We start from the raw sequence: 19504 nt of genomic DNA on the forward strand, positions 1-19504 counted from the left end.
GATTTCTCTACTGTGTGTGCACCAGTGTTGGGACTAACACGTTATTAAGTAATACTACGTTATTATTGTAGTAACGAGCACGGTAACTAGTTATTATGCCAAAATCAGGAACGCGTTAGTCGTTACTGGGATTTAGATAGGGTCGTTACTCGTTACTTCGTGTGGTGGCTATCGCGGAGCTTCCACAGATTCAGTAACATTAGCAAGTGGTGGAGGCCAGCAGGTGGAGGAGAGAAAGGGGAGGCAGGAGGAAAAGAGACCCGAGGCGGCCGCCGGTCCAAGTGTGAACTGAACTTCAGGTAAGAAGTTATGACCTGCAGTCTATCTGGGTCAGATATAAACCAAGTTTAGGTGGAGTTTATTTTCGTTATTCTGACTTTTTCCGTACTGCGTACTAGCTAGCATGACGGAATTTCTATACAGCTGGGTGGGTGCTATGAAGTTAATGATGTTGAACTTTATTTTGTTCATAAGTTATTAGAGTTGCCAACCGTCCCGTCTGGTATTCAGAGAAAATATTACGCGTTTCTTATTGAGGTGAAAAGGAACAGTTTGTCCCGTAATTCAGCTACATTGAAAAAGGCACAAAGCTGGAGTTATTCTGTCTTTACGCTGCACAGCTGCTTCTTCTTCTTTCATTCTCCCCCCTCCCTCTCCTGTTTCTACTTCAATCATGAAAACTGATCAATGATCAGGTGATCGGCTCTCTTGTTTGTTTGTCGCCCACTTTGCGCCAGAAAGAGGAAACCAGCCGATGTCACGTCAAACAACAGCAGCACGTTTAAGCTTGATCAGCTGTTGTTAGAATTTATTTAATATTAATTTCTAGTATCAGCTGATGTTTGCTGGAGCCACAGCTGCAAAAAAGCTGCTGGTCATGATATCGGTTTGGTTATCTGGTGAGAGGGAAACATGAAGATGAAACCAGGAGATGTCCTTACTGAATCATCAGAGCTGAACAGGTGATGGAGAAACAGGTTTACCTTTTAGGTGACATGAATGAGTTGAAGGGAAGTTATGAACTGTTTCTGAGAGACAAATAACACCAGGATCCTTTTTTATGTAGCTGACAGCTGGTAACTGTGCAGGTGCGGATCTAGCAAAGTTTTGCCAGGGGGCCAGGTAGGGCATTAACAGGGAGAGGTGGGCACAAAGAAATACTTTTCTTTCTTATTCTCATTTAAAATGTCTAGCTTTTAAAAAAATAATTATCTGAATCTTGCAACAAACGATTGATAGATTGATGCATATATACCATCAAAACAGTGAACATCACTGTCACAACAGCGTTTGTTTTCATTCAAAGGCTTTATGATTTTTCCTATAATGGTGGGCCGGTCTCTAGTCAAAATGCCCGGGCCAATTTTTTGTCCCAGTCCAGCCCTGTATGCAGCTCATCTGCAGTCTGGTGTTACCTACATCTTCCTATTCAGAAGGCAGAATTTCCGAGTTCTGAGTACAATCAAAGCACCACGACTGCAGTTTTTGTGTTGGATGTAAAAGGCGCACATGACACTGTGACGTAGGCTAGAATCATGGCAGCAGTCAATGACGGTCCAGGCGTGGGATTTCTCTCGTGGAAATATGCATATTATCTTTTCCTTTCTATTGGTAGGTGGCACAGTGCACGTGTGGCAAGTAAGCAAGCTAGAAGACTGCCAAAGTTATGGAAGCAACACATTAACAAGAGAATTCTGAGTAAAACCAAAGTTACTTTCCCTAGTAACTAGTTACTTTGAAAGTAACGAGTAACTTGAAGTAACTGAGTTACTTTTAATAGAAGTAACTAGTAATGTAACTAAGTTTCTATTTTAAAGTAACTTACCCAACACTGGTGTGCACATACCAGCACACACTCAAAGGTTTAATCCCATCCATCCATCCACCCACTTAAATTCCTGTCCAATTAAAGCAGGTTACACTCTGGACTCTGGATGTAATATGTTTTACTTTCCAGTTTGTCAGGGAAAGTAAAAGATATTCCTCATTATGCACTCCTCCTTTCAGCAGCTTAATATTAAATTATACATGATCTGTTTTTCTAAGTATCTGTTTTAAACATTGCTCATAAATGTTTGTCTGCAACTCTCTATCTAATTTAAATTAAAAAAAAAAAAAAAAAGGTACTCGGACTGAGTCTGATATAATCATTTTGGACAAGACGTTCGAGCTTTGTGAGTTATATATTGTCTGACTTTAATCTTGATATACAATATGAGCTACACAGTGAGCTACACAGGTCTGATACTCTCTCACAGGCTTCTGAAAGAAATGTATCTGTGGCCGGAGCTTAGTGAGATTGTTTTTGTAGACTGATTATTCTTGGTGATAAATATGCTACAAATGGATTGACTGATTTTTCTATTTTTTGCTCTATTTTATACAATTCCAGCAGTTTAAAGAAACAACATAACAAAAAAAACTTATTCATGCATTTTTTGCTTCACCAACTGAATACTTGAAGATGATGCTGATAATGAGATACACAGTCTGTAACTTGATAGCAGGACTTCTTTCGGGACTTCTTTCTAAATACAATCCATAAAATGTATCATTTCAAGCTGTTTTTAACTGAAACTTGTAACACTGCCTGCTTCAGACAAGGTTATGTGTCATTATAGTTACCAGGGTGATCTAGCCAGGTGTCATCTTTGTGACATTGAAAACGCTGACTTTAAGCCTTGCATCTGTTGCTAGCTCGTTATTCACAGTAAGCCCTTCAGGCAGTTCTACAGGAGAGGAAGGTCTGAGCATCTTTGCTTAGACCGCTGCTCCTATGACCTGGACAAGGATAAGCTGGTGAAAATTGAATAATGGAAGACAAAAAGACTGTTTGGGCAAAACTGCTCTGTAATCACTCGGACCATGCAATCAGCCATGAACTTTTCTTTATACTAAAGTATTCTAGAGTCAAATGTGAGGCCATCTGTTCAACAGCTAAAGCTGGGCTTAAATTGGGTCATTGCAAAAGGACGGTGATCACAAACACAGCAGCAAATATGCAACTGATGGCTGAAAAAAACAATCAAGGTCCTGCAATGGCCCAGTCGGTCCAGACCTCTGCCCGACTGAAATGCTGTGGCAGGACCTTAAGAGAGGTGAGCAGAAATGAATGCCTGCAAACATCAATGAAGTAAAGCAGTGTCATAAAAAAAGAGGCAACATTTCTCTACAAGATTTCTCCTTATAAGACAAATTTGACTGAAGTATGAAGGAAAATATCACGGAGTATACTTTTTACCTTTTAGGATCCTGTGAAAACTTTCTTTGTCATGTGACTGTTTATATATATTTATTAATGCAAGAAATAGCTGCAGGAACTTTTTCAGTATTTTCATATTAAAATGAAAACTCAGGATCATCCCTAGTTTGTTAAATGCCCTTTAATTCTAATAAAGATATATCAAAATCAAACACGGTTAAGACGATTTAAACCATTTGCTTTGACAAGCATGTCAGCATTGTTTGTTTGGTCTAAAAAGAAATGGCTTTCACAGTTTGTTGTGGATGGCTGGCCCGGATAGAGCCCTAATTTCCTCCCCATTCAGCACATTTGTGCTGAACTGCAATGCCAACTGCGAGCCAGGCTTCACCGATACTCTTGTAGCCAGATGGGAGCAAATCCCTGCAGTCAGGTCTGGTGCAAAGCAAGAAACAATGGGAGTTGAGGATTAAATTCACACCAATTTAATGTTGCTTTTCCACCTGTCTCTACCGCTGTTGTGCTGTCTTTAATGACTTTATCTTCATGACCGCTTATCAGAAACAACACCAGAGGCGGGGCTGCACTTGAAAATGTCAGCTTTCAAAAACCAAACCCACACACAGCATTTCAAAATTCAGAGCAGATAAAAATGATTAACTCAATCTTCCTCTCTGCAGGAGTGGGTGTACACTCACGGACAGCAGATCCGACAGCAGCAGCACTGCCTGTCTGTCTCCACCACGTTCCCTGCCTCCCAGGTCCTGCTGCTGCCCTGCAACATGGCGGATGGCAAACAGGTCTGAGCACATACACGCATACACTTAGACAGACACACACAGTCGAGGAAGACAGGTGGTGCGTATCTGCTAGCGGGTCATAACCGTATATCATATGGCTGATAAATTAATCTAAATGTTAATTAATCTGAAGGCAAATTTGTCTAAAGATGATTGTTATACACACACACATACTCACACTAACATACACACACACTCTGCAGGAGCAGATGCTTGACAGTTTTTTGGACAGGTAGCTAGAAATACAGACACACATACACACTCGCTCTTGTCATTACCTGACCACTGGGCACCTTGACGGCGTCCCAGAAGCTCCTGCAGCACAGAACGACCTGACAACCAATAAATCACCTGAGAGAGAGAGAGAGAGCGATGGAGAGAGGCACAGGTGGAAAGGTGAAGCTAGACAGACAAAAAAAAAAGATGAGGAAAATAGAAAGGCAGAGGGACACAGAGGAGAGGAAGTTAAGGGAGAGGTATTGCAGAAGATTAGCTCATTACACCCCACCAACTGTTCAGTCTGCATGGAAAATTCTGCAAAAGTGTGCCTATGTGTAAATGTTCATTTGCGTGTGCGTGTGTATTTGTGTTCATCCCATCTGGATTAATAGAATCTACTGGACACGTGGGCAGGATCAGACATTAAAAACCATCTACAGGTGCTAGGGTGTATGATTCACTCAGTGTTCGTCATTGCTCTTATTATGCATTATTTGATCCATTAGTCATTGAAGCGCAAAAAGCGGGGGGAAAAAGGAGAGACAGGAAATTGAAGTAAAAAGAGAGGTAATGAGGGGAGCGACAAGGGGCTAAAACCAGGAGGAGAAAGACTAAAGGAGTAAGAGAAGGAGAAATGGAGGCTGAAGGAAATGTTGATGTGTGATGATAAAAGAATAAAGGGTGAATGCTGATAAAAGAAAAGAGAATGAAGGGAGGAAAAAATGCGGATGTGAAAGGAGAAAAAGGTAAAGAAAAGAAAAAGAACAAACAAATGACCTCGTAGGGCAGCCGTTCATCATATAACACATCGCTGCAGCACACAGCGTACATCAACAGAAGCCCAGAGCAAAAAGTAAACACAATAAATCAAAATAAATCTTGTCACAGGATTCAAGAGTCTTTGTGCATTTGTTCACTTAATTCCTCACCTGAAGAACAGTCCGCCCCGTTTTAGGCTTCATGAGTGAGGCTCAGGCTTCTAGGGGTCTGCATATTTTTATACCTCAGCAGTAAGCTCCCCTGTGGCGGCAGCAGCGGCAGAAGAGGATGTGCTGTCACCAAACGAGACAAAAACTTCAGATACAATAGATGTGCCAGCTGAGGGAATCTGGGGAGAAAGTTGTTGTTCTTCTGGATTGTTAACTGGATGTGACTCTGACGGACAGGAGCGTACTCTCCTGCACGTGTGCTCTTTATGGAGACACTCTCAGTACACTGGGGAGAGGGGTTTGGAGATAAGGCAGGAGGAAGAGCAAACAAAAAGATCTTTATCAGCAAAACTGACAGAGGAAAGATGGAAAACAATGTTTAAAAAAATGAGGAATGTGGAGAGAAAGAATGACAGAGGTGAAGAATGTAAGGATAGAGAAAATAGAATGATAGAAATACATAGAGGAAGTTAGGAAAGGAGAATGGGAAAGAAATGAAGGAAGAAAGGATATGGGAAGGAAAATATAATGGGGACATCAAAGAAAGGAGAGAAAGAAGGAAGAAAGCAAGGTATAGAAAAGAAAGAAAGATTGGAAGAAAGGAAGAAAGAATAGGGAAGGAAAAGAAAGCCCGTGGGGGCATGAAAAGAAGAAAAGAAAAAGAAAGAAGGAAGGAATGGAAAATGATGTGAAGAAAGGAATGAAGGATAGGAAAAAAGGAAGGAAACAGGTAAAGAAGGCAGGGGAAAGGAATGAAGGAAAAAAGATAGGGGCAGGGAGGAAAGTGTAATGTGGCATGGAAGAAAAGGGAGAAAGAAAGGAGGGCAGGTGTAGGAAGGAAAGAATAAGAAAAGTGAGGAAGAAACAATAGGGAAAGGAAAGAATTCATGCAGGTAGGTGTAAATGGGACACGCAATGAAGGAAGGAGGTAGGAAGGAAGGAAGCAGTGAATGAAAGGAAGGAATGCTAAATAGTAGGAAGCAAACAAAGAATAAATTTATCGAAATGGTATGGATAAAAGAAAAGAAGAAAGAATTGGGAGGGGAGGGAAGGAAGGAAGGAGGGGAGCTGTATGAAGGAAGGAAAAAAAGATGGATGATGTAAAGAAGGAATGAATAACAAACATGCATAAATGGGGGAAATGGAAAGAGGACATTGACAAGGAAATAAATAAGGTAGCTTGGGGAACTAAATAAAAAAGGATGAATGAAGAAAAAGGAATAAAGAACAATGTGGAAAGGAAGGAAGGCTAAATGGCAGGAAAGAAAAAGCAAACAAAAATAAGGAAGGGAACAAAGGAAGGAAAACCAAAATAGGGAAAGGAACAGTTTGAAAAGAGAGGAATTAAAGGAAGGAAGGACGAACGGAGGTTTGTGGCTAATGATGAAGACAATTGAACACAAAAAGCACACAGGCAGGTGTTTTAAAGCTGGAGTCCTTGAGACTTAAATTAAAGGACTGAAACCACACACACACACACACACACACCAGTCACTGTGTATGTTTTGTTTGTGTTTTTTAGCTGAGCCACTAAAGCGGATCTCTTTCTTGTAACTTTTAAACTTTTGTACCGAGACACACACACACACACACACACACACACACAAAGTGCTGTCACATGTCCCACTTGAGAGTGTGCATACGTATGTGTGCGTGCGTGTTTGTGTGTCAGAGGCAGGAAGTAGAGGGATGATAGCTAATTAGAACAGCGATCCACCAGAGAAACAGCCCAGAGCTGACTGGTAGAGAGACTCAGACCCAGACAGAGAGAGAGAGAGAGGAGAAAATGCAGAGAGGTTAAATTAAGGCTAGAGAAATGTGGGCGCGGTGATGGGACGAAAGACACAGAGGAAGACAGCAAAACGGGGAGTGAGAGTGAGTGGTGAAGACGGAAATAAACAGACCGTGACAGACAGAGAAGGAGAGAGAGGCAGGGTGAGAGAGGTTAAGAGAAGGTGAGAGTAGACCGTTCAGTATGAGAGGGAAAAAATACGTTTGACCTGAGGAGCTGAGAGAATGTAGCCACTTAGATTCACACTTACAAACACTTTGATTAACATGCGCTGAGTGCCATCTGGTCACTCACAAACCCAGTAGAATAAGCATCCAGTCACATACACTTCCACTGACCCTCAGTTTTAGTGACAAACACCTCCTATAGCATACAATTACAACCACAGGCAGTTGCACCACAGATTTTATTTCTTTGCAGATGCACACACATCTGTAGAAGCCCAGCATGCAAGAAGACTATAAAATTCCTCTTCATACAATATGGCTATGCAGCCACTGTATTGCAAGGCCACCAGTGCTTCATTCCTCCATGTGGACTGCAAATAGACAAGAAAATAGTATAATAAAATAAGCATTACTCACCCACGCATGACTGCAGGGACGTGTAGGAACACTCACACCAATCAGGAGGGTCAGGGGCATGGATCGGGCCAGTAGTGGAATGTAACTTTGTCCATTTACTCAAGTACAGTTTTAATGTACTTGTACTTCAAGTTTTTATATGTTTTGTTACTTTCTTATTATTTTGCATATTAGAAAAGACATCTTTACTAATATAGCTACCTAATAGTATTAAAATATTTTTTTGTTAAAAAAAAACTTTATTTGTGATGGTTAAACATTCGCTCTGTGAAGGAGGCTATTAGAAGGATCAGTTTTACCATTTTGCTAAGCACCTTTTCAACTTGAAAAAAGTTTAAACCTTGGAGGAGTTTCATGTAACACCATCTGCATGGCGTATTGCTGCACATGAGCATCAAAATCAAGCCAGATTTTTTTTTCTACACTGTGTTTATTTATTATCACATACACTTTATGGTTAAAAGTACTGTGTTACACCTCTTCATCTTTGAATTCAGGTGTTCTTTCAGTCCCATTTCCACAGATGTATAAAATCAAGCATCTAGCCATGATGTCTGCTTTTACAAGCATTTTTGAGAGAATGGGTCGCTCTAAAGAGCTCACTGAAAAACAACTGAGGTGTCTCTGTTGTTTTTGTTGTTCCTAGATATTCCACGATCAGCTGTAAGTGGAAGTGTTTAGGATCCATGGCTCAGTACTTTTGTACACAATACATAATGAATTGTTCTTTCATGCAGATCCCTGTCCCTTGTTCTTGACACATTCTGTGCCCCCAATTTAAGTTAAAGTTCCAAATGAGGACAACTTTGATCTATTTTCAAGGTGCACATAGAAGTGAAAGTAAATCTAAACACCATCAAGCTTTCTAATGTATAGAGAACATTATCGTGAGACCAATGCATTTAAGTGTCTGACCTTCATGAAGGTCAGATCTGCTCTTACGTTAGACTGAAAACTGAAACTTCATTGTTATTGTGTTAAAAATAGAAACTCTGCAGTAGGACCTCAGAAGGCAGTGCACTTTTTTCCTTTGCATGTGCACATTTATTATTGATGGCAGACTTACTTGTCCTCGACATGAGGGTGTGCTGCGTAGGTTTCTGGAGGGATGTTCTTCCATTCTTCAGAAACTTCTTTTTTTTCCAGCTCTTATTTGCTGGAGGTGCTGTGTTGCTCTATTTTTATCTTTAAAACCCCAAAAGATGTTCTGTTGATTTCAAGCCAGGCAACATCCTGGGATGTCAAAGTTCTTCAGAAATTCCTGTGTGAACTATTTGAGGATTTATTGAGAGCGGATACATTTTTATTCTTTAACATTTGAGTGATTTTGCATGGAGTGTGTTTATTTTGTATACTTAGACTTCCTGTCACACACTTCCACTCGCATATTTTACTGTGACAGATTACTTAAAATCTCAGCTTTTTCTGATTTCAGTTTTTCACAGAAGCATATCGGCTTGTGTTAACCAGATATAAATCACAGCTTGTGGTTTTTCTTGAACAGTAGGTTAGTAACACAACTTGTCGCAAGGTAAAGATAGGCAAAAACATTGAAAGAAAGTTGGTGTTTCTGTCACGTCCTTAGGATGTTTCTCTATCACAAATCTGTTTTCTTCCTCTGAGGCACCAGACTGTTTTTTCCTGGAACTCATTTCTGTTCCTGGTGCCATGTCTGTTGGATTAGAACGACAACTTGCAGTCAAATCAAAAAAACACAGCACTAAAGAGATGGAGTCACAGATGTTCAGAGTGAGAAGGAGCAGCAACCTTAATATTGTCAGAAAAAAGTGAATGGGCCTCATGCTGGAAACCAGATTTATTTTTGAATAGAGTGCATGAGTCAGAAAATGGTTGGTGTTCACTTCTCTTTTAAAGGTTTGAGTTGTCAAACCTCCCAACGTGTCCTCTATTCACCAAGAGGGAAAAACACAAACACACAAAAACAAACTAAAAGCCATTTGTTTGATAAATTCACCTGAGATTTAAATGATAAGAAAGTGCAGAGGTGCACTTTAGATGTTCAGATATATTTCCTGCAAATCCATCAACGAGGCTCATCAGTGATCAGCCCCAGATTCATTCTGCAGCACATCGACAAGCCCAAACATCCAGCCTGAGTCATAAAGAACTATTTTCAGCCACAAGAAAAACAAGGAGTTCTCCAACAGATGGTTTAGCCCCCACAGAGCGCTGATCTTATCATCGTGGAGCCGGTCTGCATTTTCACAAAGAGACAGTGAGACAGCCTGAATTCACAGAAGATCTGTGGCATGTCCTCCAAGATGCTCAAAACAAAACCACCTGCCAAGCAGGTGAACCTGCAGATTTATTATTTTAGTGTTGCTTCCTGTTTGCTGTGAATCTTTGAAAGCATCCTTATCCTTTTTTATTTAGAGCCAAAAACTTTTTTCAAGGTGTTTTATAGCTGATTAGATGCAGAAGTAACACTTGACTGTATTACTTTTACAGCTGCTGTATTCAGCCTCCCGTGGACTCTAATGAGACAAGTTCAGCATGCTCCCTGTGCAGATTCTTGCATTTTGCACTTTGTTATCGCGCTCTTGTTCTTTTGTGCAATAAAAATATAATAAAAATATAATAAAAATGAAGCTTTATAGTTAAACTTTCTATCTGGTGACTTTGCTCTCACCCTCTCGTTCAAATATGATCATTTCCATTTCCACCCTTATGACACAGTGGCTACATCCATCTTTAATGTACAGTCTCTTACCAGGGTATTTTGATACCTGTAGATTCCTGGAGAAAGGTGATTTCATTTCAGCCTGTGTTGTTCACCAGGTTGGAAAAGACTCCCATCTCCCTTGAGTCATCCTGAAAGGCAACAAAAGGCTTATGAACTTTAATGTGCAGTACTTAAAAGAGAGACAGTGATGTGTAGAGAAAAACCAACGCAACATGTTACTCTCTATAGTCTGCTGGAGCCGACACTAATGAGTTGAATACTAATTAATTTACTTTTAATTATCCCTCCGTCTTTTTTTTCAATTAAAAATCTCGGCGGCCCGTCGCTGTACTCTGATGGGCATGTCATCTTGACAATGCCGCAGCAGACCCACAATGCACTTCCACAGAACAAAGCTGATTTGTGTGTGGGGGGGTCTGTGTGACTGTGTGTGTGTGTCTTTACAATGCCTCATGAGATCAAGATACATGACAGTGATATGCTTCAGAGGCTCAGCAAATACAACATGGCCGCTCCGAGCCAACGTAAGCATAAAAACACTGATACAAGGAGATAACCACACAAACGTGCAAATTATGAAACACAAAGATACAGATATCACACAAATGGCACACACACACAAATAGTTTCTATTTTTCCCTCGTTTTGTCTCTCTTCTTTTATCTTTTATTCTCTTTTTCTTTGTCTGTCTCAGATGGCTGGGTTTCAGACCCACTGCTAGATAAAAGCCTCTCTTCATGTCTGATCATATCTACTGCTTTGTTTCACAGCTAAAGAATCCAGCTATGAATAATACACACACACACACACACACACACACATAGTGTCTGTCTGGTCAAAGAGCCACTGGATTGTTGAAAAAGTCAGGAGACTTCTCCATCTAGTGGTGACTGTGGGGAATCACATGCTCTCCATTGTAAACTGAAAGCAGTCAGAATTTATGATTACCCCTTAATCAATAAATGTAGAGAGTATAATTAGATGTGGAAGTACAACCATAAATATGTTTTTATTACCAGGTGGTTTCAAGTAAAGTTGGTGGAGTCATGTGAAAAATGTTAGTCACTTTGGATCTGTAAAAAATGATTTTAATGAATATTAAAGGTGAGAATAATTTCGCTCCTGACAAAAACACAGCTTTTAACATTAGTCTGAATGATTCCAATCAAACAATACAAACAATTATTGAAGTATTATTTGAGTAAAAAGGGAACAAATATCATCAGTGAAAGCAGCTGTAAACTATTGAGCTGGCACATTTAATAACTCCACCAGGGAGCCTGAATCAGTGTTTGATTTGTTTTTATTATTAGGATTACTTAAATTACTTTCTTTTTTCATGAACATTTTAACAGCAGTTGAGCTTGGCACAACTTAGAAGTGATTTTTGGAAGAATATTTTACCATTGTAAGATCCTAATCACTTATATGGACATGGGTCATAGACAGGCTGGAGCCCAACTCAGCTATAGGAGTATGAGAGGCTGAGTACACCCAAGAGCACAGCCATGCACACCTAAGTCCAGTTTAGAATCACCAATTAGCCTGAGTCATGAGTCCCACGAAAACCCACACATCCACAGGGAGAACATGGCCCAGCTGGATGGAGGATTGAAACCCAAGATCTTGTTGCTCAAGTGCAACTTTTTTTTTCCCCACCCCATCTTCACAAATAGATATTGAATGGAAAAAAGAAAATCTGAAAGCAGATGTTCAAAAAAATATCACAAGATTTCTGAATGATGTGAGGAGAATAGAATAGAATAGAATATGAGTTTTATTTTGGACATGTAAATATAACTAAAATAGCAAGGAAAAAGAAAGACAAAAAACAAAGTAAAGACATCAAGTTGTCATGAATATCTCCGTTCCTACCCCCTTATTTCTTATAGCAAATCAATGTTCAGAGTTCAGATAATATACATTATAATCTCACAATATACATGTTTAATTATATACAAGTCTACACTCATATACAACCCACACATAAAACAATTTAAGCTCACAAACCAAAACAACAAACTACACATGTATTCTTCTTGAACTGCTCTAATTTTGCTCTTTTACACAGATGATAGATAAAAAAAAATATTAAGTGTGTCGCTGTGTTAGAACTTGACTTGGTCTCACTCATTGATCATATGCAGATGCTTCATATATGACAATAAATCAGTGAATATTTGCACTTTTCATACTTGTAAAATCTGCAGACACATGCACTTCTGAAAGTAAAGATTTGATCACCAATAACAGCGTTCAGGATTCAGTGAAGAGTGCTTCTCCGACGGGTCCTCTGATGAGAATTGTGGCGCTAACCTCTGTTTGGTGGTAACCGTGTGGCGTACGGTTCCTGGGGATTTCTGCTGAAGCATCCTGGGGTTTTTTTCTTAGATGTTGTGTTGGTGTATTGTTAGATTTGGTGGCGGCTGTATAGCCTGCATATTCCATGCTTTCTAAATTACTTCAGTTACTTGAGCGAGGCCTGCCATTTAGTGCTGTGTGTGCAGGTGTAACCCCTAAAAAACGTTTTCTTTTCATTTTTTTTTATGCGAAAGAGTGTGACATCAGCTCTGTCATTGTCAGATTCGTGTTTCTCAGCATATTTCTCTGCGGTCATACAGTAATACACCTGCTCAACAGAGCATGACTGAAGACCTTTTCACAGCTGCTGCAAGTTTCTGCATTCATTAGATCCTCCGAGCAGCTCCTGACTGCAGTACAGCAGCTGGATCAATAGTGAGCGGAAAAAAATGAAGCACAGCAACAACAACAAAAAATTACATTTTTGGACTCCTTATTTGTGGTATGTTTTCCACACTAACCAGTAAATGTTTTGTTTTCTAATTTACATGAGATGATAAGGTAGTTAAGATTTTAAATGTTTGTTTTTGGCTGTAGCTCAGCTGGCAGAGCAGGTCAGCCACTAATCCACTACACTACAATGTAGCTTACCGTCACGTGTGTGTGAATGGGTGAATGACTGAATGTAGTGTAAAGCGCTTTGGGGTCCTTAGGGACTGAGTAAAGCGCTATACAAATACAGGCCATTTACCATTTTTAACTTTTTAAATGTTTTTTTCTTCATTTTTCCTGCAGCGGTGGCAGAAGTCAGGGACTCACTTGGAGCACCTCGTCTCCCGGTTCTGCCTGGATTCAGAGATGGCTCTGGATGGGATGGACGATTCCCGAATGTTGGTGATCAGCCCCTGTGAACTGAGCGCATACACGCAAAGATGGGAAGTCCCCTTCTCCTGACCCCTGACCATGTGACCTTTACACCCTCTTAAAAAATGTGCCCTGTCACACTCATCCCTCAACTCAAAGAGAGAATGCTGCTCACACACTGACCATGCATGAGCAATCATGTCACAGTGCTGCATCGAGGATATCTGAATAGAAAGCTGATGAAGACTTTTTTATGGGTCTTTGTAGCATGAAAAGAAATGCAGACCTTTCAGGTATAAAGTCCTGATTTATTTATGAGCTGCACTGGTTTGAAATAATGTTGCTCCAAGAGATGCAGGAAAAATGTGTGGTTTGGAGATTCAAGTGTCTGTATTGGAGAGTGAAAACCAAGTGCACCTTAAAACCCAGAACTTTCAAATAGCTGAGATGGACAAAAAAAACAAACAAAAAATAACAATCATAGAATGTTTCCTGTGTCTTTTGCAATCTGCTTTTAAAGGATGTTTAATAAGCTGGAAATTAAAACCAAGCACAGCTCGAGATTTTATCTCAGTTGGTCAAATACCTGTCACTGTCTTTACTGCAGCATCCCAGTCGGTTTCTTACTGGGATCTAACCAGAAACTCACCAAAGTAAAGCCCCAGTAAACAGCACAAAATGTGAAATCTTTAGTCTGTCACACCAAGCGGGATGCAATCATCTCCAGTCTGGAATATATCCTAAGGTTTTTGTTTCTTTGTTTGTTTTGTTGCTTGGCTTAAGTTTTCATTTACTGCTTTGGGAATGGTCTCAGTTATTGAGGTTCTCAATTATGAGGACACTTTATGTACAAGTAACCCCTGTGATCCTAAAGCTCTGGCTCCACCCTGCTCTAAATGCTCCGCTTCGTACCATTTTTTTCAACGGTAGGCTCTTTGTGATGTCAGTGAGAGAGGATATTCCTAAAGTGAGCACAAAAGCCCCACCCATCTTCTGTTCAAACCTTCTGTTTGCAAGGGGCAGCCAATCAGAAGAAAGTAAGCTTAGAATAGCAGCTCCTAGTTTTTGTGGCATATGCCCCATTTTAGAAGCTCAACACTCTTGAGAGTTTAAAAAAAACGAGCGATAACAAAGGATCTTTGTGTGAGGTATAACTCCTCTTATGTTGACCTATAAAGGTCAGTGCAGCAGCATCAGTCAACTATTTTTGTATACTCTGCCTAATAAAAGCAAACCCAGTTTCACTTCATATTTTTCACCAGGTTGACAGTGTCCCACCTGCAGTGGCTCTGTGCCCCACCTACGGGACCTGCCCCACACTTTAAGAAACATAGGCTTAAAGGGTGGGTGGCCTTAAAGGAACAGGAACTAAAATGGCCTGTTTCAGAGAGGATGAACTTAGGAGCTGTACCAAGTATGAGATAAAGAAAGATTATTTTGAACTATGAATGATGCAAAGCCACCTTAAATGACTAGAATTGCTCAGTGCTCAGAGTAGAAGAGTGCTATATATATATATGCCAAAACATTTACCATTTACCAAATAAAAATTAGGAAATGGGAATAGGAATGCTGACTTTTAGAAAGCTTTGCACCTAAACACAGTCTAGATCTAGAGTAGTTTCTGTACGCCAACCAAGGCTGCCTACTCTGGGACTGCTAGAATTCCCATATTGTTAGTGTTATAGGGTTTGCACAGTGGATGGAGCATTTTAATGGGTTCTTTAAATGACTGTAACTTCCCCATTAAAACCTGGCCTCATGCAGCTCTCTTGGCCATGTGAATAGCTTTGATTGCAGAAATATGAGGAAGAGGGTGAAAAGAAAAGAAATAAACAATGAGGGGAGTCACATTAGGTAACACAAAACCTGAAATTTAGAGCACGCCCTGGCTTAACTACAGGATGTAGCATAAAAGCAGACAGGACAGAGCTACAGATGCAAATATGGACAAACAGTCTCAGTGGAAAAAAATATGTAAGAGGAAGAACAGCATGAATGCAGCACATGTCAGAATATCTACATGCTGGTAAATCAAATCAGCAAATTTCTGATTCCTGTTGCCCAAATGAAGCAGCTGCTTCACACAGCTGCTGTGCATGTGAGACTTTTTATACACAAATGAGATTTTTTCACCATAATTACAAAGTATTGATATTTATCAGGCAAGTTTGGTAAATTAATAAAAATGATGCTATTTAGGGTTTATTTTAATAAATGTGTCCACTCTCGAGGCGTGCTATGATGCAACCAAACCTTTTGTTTTTCTCCTACCTGAGATTATTTCTGAGCACTCTGAATGGGCACGAGGTTGGGCTGGTGGAGCTCAAACCTGTGGGAAGAGTCAAAATCCAAACTGGTGTTAACTGCAAGTCTTCTCTAAATCGCCTCTCTGTCTGTTCACACAATGATTTTTAAAAATTGTAGAACTTCTTTGCGGTTCAGTTACATAATGTGTTTGACATCTTCAGCATCAGTTTGATATCCTGTTTGATTCCTGAATCCAGAATAAAGCTTTTATAATGGCTGTTTCTATTTTATTGACATGCTTATTGTGCAAACTGTGAGCTACTGTTGGTGCAAACACAGTGCTGCTCAAAATATTTACAAAACTACAACTAATCTTTTCTTATGTTTTACCGTTTACACAGTTAGGTCCATGTTTGGACTATGGCACATTTTCTTGTGATCGTGCATCCTCACAGTAGACTTTATATTAATTCATTAAATTTAAGGGCTTTAAAGTACTGCAGTAACAGGTTAGAATTGCACAGCCTCATGTTTGTTTATAATGCAAGTATGGTGTAATATATTACCTTCAGAAATACAAGGGTATTTCCTTTGAGATCTGCAGCTGTGGTTGTGAAACCTCTGTGTTCAACTTCAACAGAAATCCGTTTATCTTAAGAACCAACTGGTTATGAAGGTCACACCTTTACAACCAGTTGTACATCCTAAGAGTGTCTTTGACAGGTAGGACCTGACTGTTCACACACTGGCTGTTCTGCCCTACATCAGCGTCACATAGAGCAGAAGCCCTGGATGAACAGCCATGTCAAAACACTCCTCAAACCACGCAAATCTGCTTTTAGGTACGGTGGCCCTGAGAGGCCAAACGGACTGCAACTTCAGAAAACACTTGCAAAAAGAAAAATGCTGCAAAAAGAAAACACTTGCAAAAAGAAAAACACCTGCAAAAAGAAAAACACTTGCAAAAAGAAAAACACTTGCAAAAAGAAAAAGCGCTGCAAAAAGAAAAACACTTGCAAAAACAAAAAGCGCTGCAAAAAGAAAAACACTTGCAAAAAGAAAAACACTTGCAAAAACAAAAAGCGCTGCAAAAAGAAAAACACTTGCAAAAAGAAAAGCGCTGCAAAAAGAAAAACACTTGCAAAAAGAAAAGCGCTGCAAAAGCACACACAACACAACGGAAATAGGAAAAAACACAACGGAAATGTTTCTGGGGAGACAATAACCCGACGGACCAGTTGCACGAACCAAAACACGCTAACCAGCGGGCCGGTGAGACACTTCAAAGAAGTGGAGGAGAGGTAAATGTGTTGTAATCTCATGATTCTAATAATACTACAGATATCTGGAATATACATTCAAAGATAAGTCTAACAAAGATAATGTTTAATGTAGCCTTAGAAATGAAGCTTTTTTAAACTCGAGAACAAATACTAATAAGTCAAAGTCATTAAGGAGTGTTGCAGTTAATGTGTTCAGGTTTTAATTTGGCATTGTGTCTTCATCAGGCAATGTATTGTCCATATTGTGGAATCCAGCTAGTGGGGCAAATTGGAGTTTTTTGTGGGTCCTGTGGAACTAACATTCAAGTTTTAGCACCTTTTATAGAGAATGGTAAGCACTTCACTTTCCTATGTTCTAGTATTTATTGCTCACCTTTTAATTGCTTCATAATGACTTATATACACCACAGTAGCTTCAGTAGTGCGTGTTAAACTTTTTTTTGGGGGGGGGGGGGATTATTATTCATGTGCCATTCCAAAGTACTATATTCATTTCCTTATTCTAAGGTTTTTGTATTGTTAAAGACTCTGTATGCAAAGGTAAATCAGAATTCCAAAAACACAAAGGCATGAACTGGTAGGTACTAAGAACTGTATTCTGGTTTAAGCCTGCCACCGGTTCTACGGCATAATTTTAAAAACTAGTTTATTACTTAATAGGGCATATGTACACAGTGACGAAATTCTTCTAACTTCTCTAATTTTGCTCATTTTGAGTTGTCAGCATAGAGGTCTTAATGAGAGTGATAAGTCCTGAATCCTGGTCCATGTTCTTTGAGCTTTTGCTGGCCTTTATTTAAGCACACATCAAGAAGATTAAATACTTGAGTCATGTTTATTGAGAGTTGTTTCAGATGTGGTATGTTTTTTTAAAACACTTATTAAGTGCATTTGTGGATTCCTGCGGTCGTAATTATCTTTTCACGTTTTCTCTTCAACCTTAGGCCCAGTCTCAGTCACACACATCATCACTAAGTATTTCTCTGAGGGCCATACATATGAAGTGATCCTGGATTTTCTTGAAAACAAGCATAATATTTGTATGAGTCTGAGAACATTAAAGAGGAGGCTAAAAGATGCTGGAATGACTAGAAGGACTGACTTTACTCCCACTGACATTGTCATTTCCACTGTTACACAAGAACTGAGAGGCTCAGGTCAGCTTCTGGGTTACAGATCCATGTGTCAGACATTGCAACAAAAGTATAATCTGAAAGTTAAAAGAAATGATGTAATGCACATACTCTCAAGACTAGATCCATATGGTGTTAAGCGTCGCTGTAAACGCAGGTTTGTTCGAAGAGGATATTTTTCAGAAGGACCAAATCAAGTGTGGCATGTGGATGGTTATGATAAGCTGAAGCCCTTTGGTGTTGCTATTAGTGCATGTGTCGATGGATTTTCAAGGAAAGTTATGTGGCTCAGCTGTGGCAGCTCAAATAATGACCCAGGTATCATTGCAAAATATTATATGGAGTGCGTGTCACAGTTTGGTCAACTTCCAGCATGCCTTCGTACAGACTGTGGCACAGAAAATGGCACAATGGCAGCAATTCACTGTGCTTTAAGATCAGACCATGGAGATGAACTTGCAGGAACCCACAGTCATATGTATGGCACCTCAACTACAAATCAACGGATTGAAAGTTGGTGGTCTTCGTTCAGAAAGCAAAGGTGCATAGCTTTTAAAATATATTCTGAAAGTAAAATCAAATGGTTCTGAAGGTGTTTCATGGTCAGTGATATACTTTTTTTTGTGGGTGGGGTTTTATACTCAAATATTAAATTACAGTCACAAACAAACAAAGAAAAACATAGTCACCTACACATTTTTCTCATGTGATGCACGACTGCTTCAAAAGCTATAATAAATGGTTTGGTATACCAGTGAGATTTGTTTGTATTAAAACAACACACTCAAAAAGAAAATCCGACTCAGACATTCCACAAAAGTCCTAAAAAGGAACTATACAAAACAACAAACAAACTGACATTCAACATTTTAATAAATTATTATAAATCCTAGAGGCAATGGCATCAGTAAAGATTGATCTATTTAAAATTGAGTAAAATTTATTCAAATTTATGTGCCTACGTAGTACCAAACTAACATCTAGATCAAATAGTTTACCTGTAGGGAGTCATATAAATAAAAGAACAAGGGATTCTTCAAATTTGAGAACTGTAATATGAGTAATATAAGAACATTGATCCAACATGACAGAAATTTGTTAGAGGTCGTCATTTGTTTCAGACATTTCTTCAACTTTGTGTGCCAAAAAAAAAATACCGATGTTTTCACTCGCTTTTGGATTTCTGTGTGGTATCTAACAAGTGATAACAGCTTCAGTGTTCATGTAGAAACAAAATAGTACATTTATATGGACAGACCTGTATATTACAACTTTTCTTAAGTTCAACCACCAAATGCAGGAATAACAGAAAGATTAATCATATTGTTAAATTTTGTTATTTGTGTGAAGTTGCTTTTTTTTTCCTGCAGTGCATTGATGAAACACTTCAGAACATGTGAATAAGCTTTTCTTTGGACAAAATTGTGCACAGTTCAATATTCT

General features: G+C 39.4%; 1 protein-coding gene across 2 annotated transcripts in view; it reads left to right on the forward strand.

Moving 5' to 3' along the window:
* The window catches only part of galnt14 (UDP-N-acetyl-alpha-D-galactosamine:polypeptide N-acetylgalactosaminyltransferase 14 (GalNAc-T14)), a 224094-nt gene that overhangs the window by 203293 nt on the left and 1297 nt on the right, over positions 1 to 19504 (forward strand). The window contains exons 14-15 of one of the 2 annotated variants that reach the window (XR_014869623.1): positions 3883 to 4002; positions 13327 to 17259. Coding sequence is in view for 1 of the 2 variants with exons in the window: in XM_085134251.1 (XP_084990377.1) it covers positions 3883 to 4002; positions 13327 to 13485 (279 nt within the window). In the remaining variant the exon portion in view is untranslated. Of the gene's footprint in view, positions 1 to 3882; positions 4003 to 13326; positions 17848 to 19504 lie in introns of those variants that run through there. The other variant, XM_085134251.1, reaches the window with a different exon arrangement.

This window comes from Neolamprologus multifasciatus, chromosome 15 (assembly GCF_963576455.1).
Source record: "Neolamprologus multifasciatus chromosome 15, fNeoMul1.2, whole genome shotgun sequence".
Lineage (NCBI taxonomy): Eukaryota > Metazoa > Chordata > Actinopteri > Cichliformes > Cichlidae > Neolamprologus > Neolamprologus multifasciatus.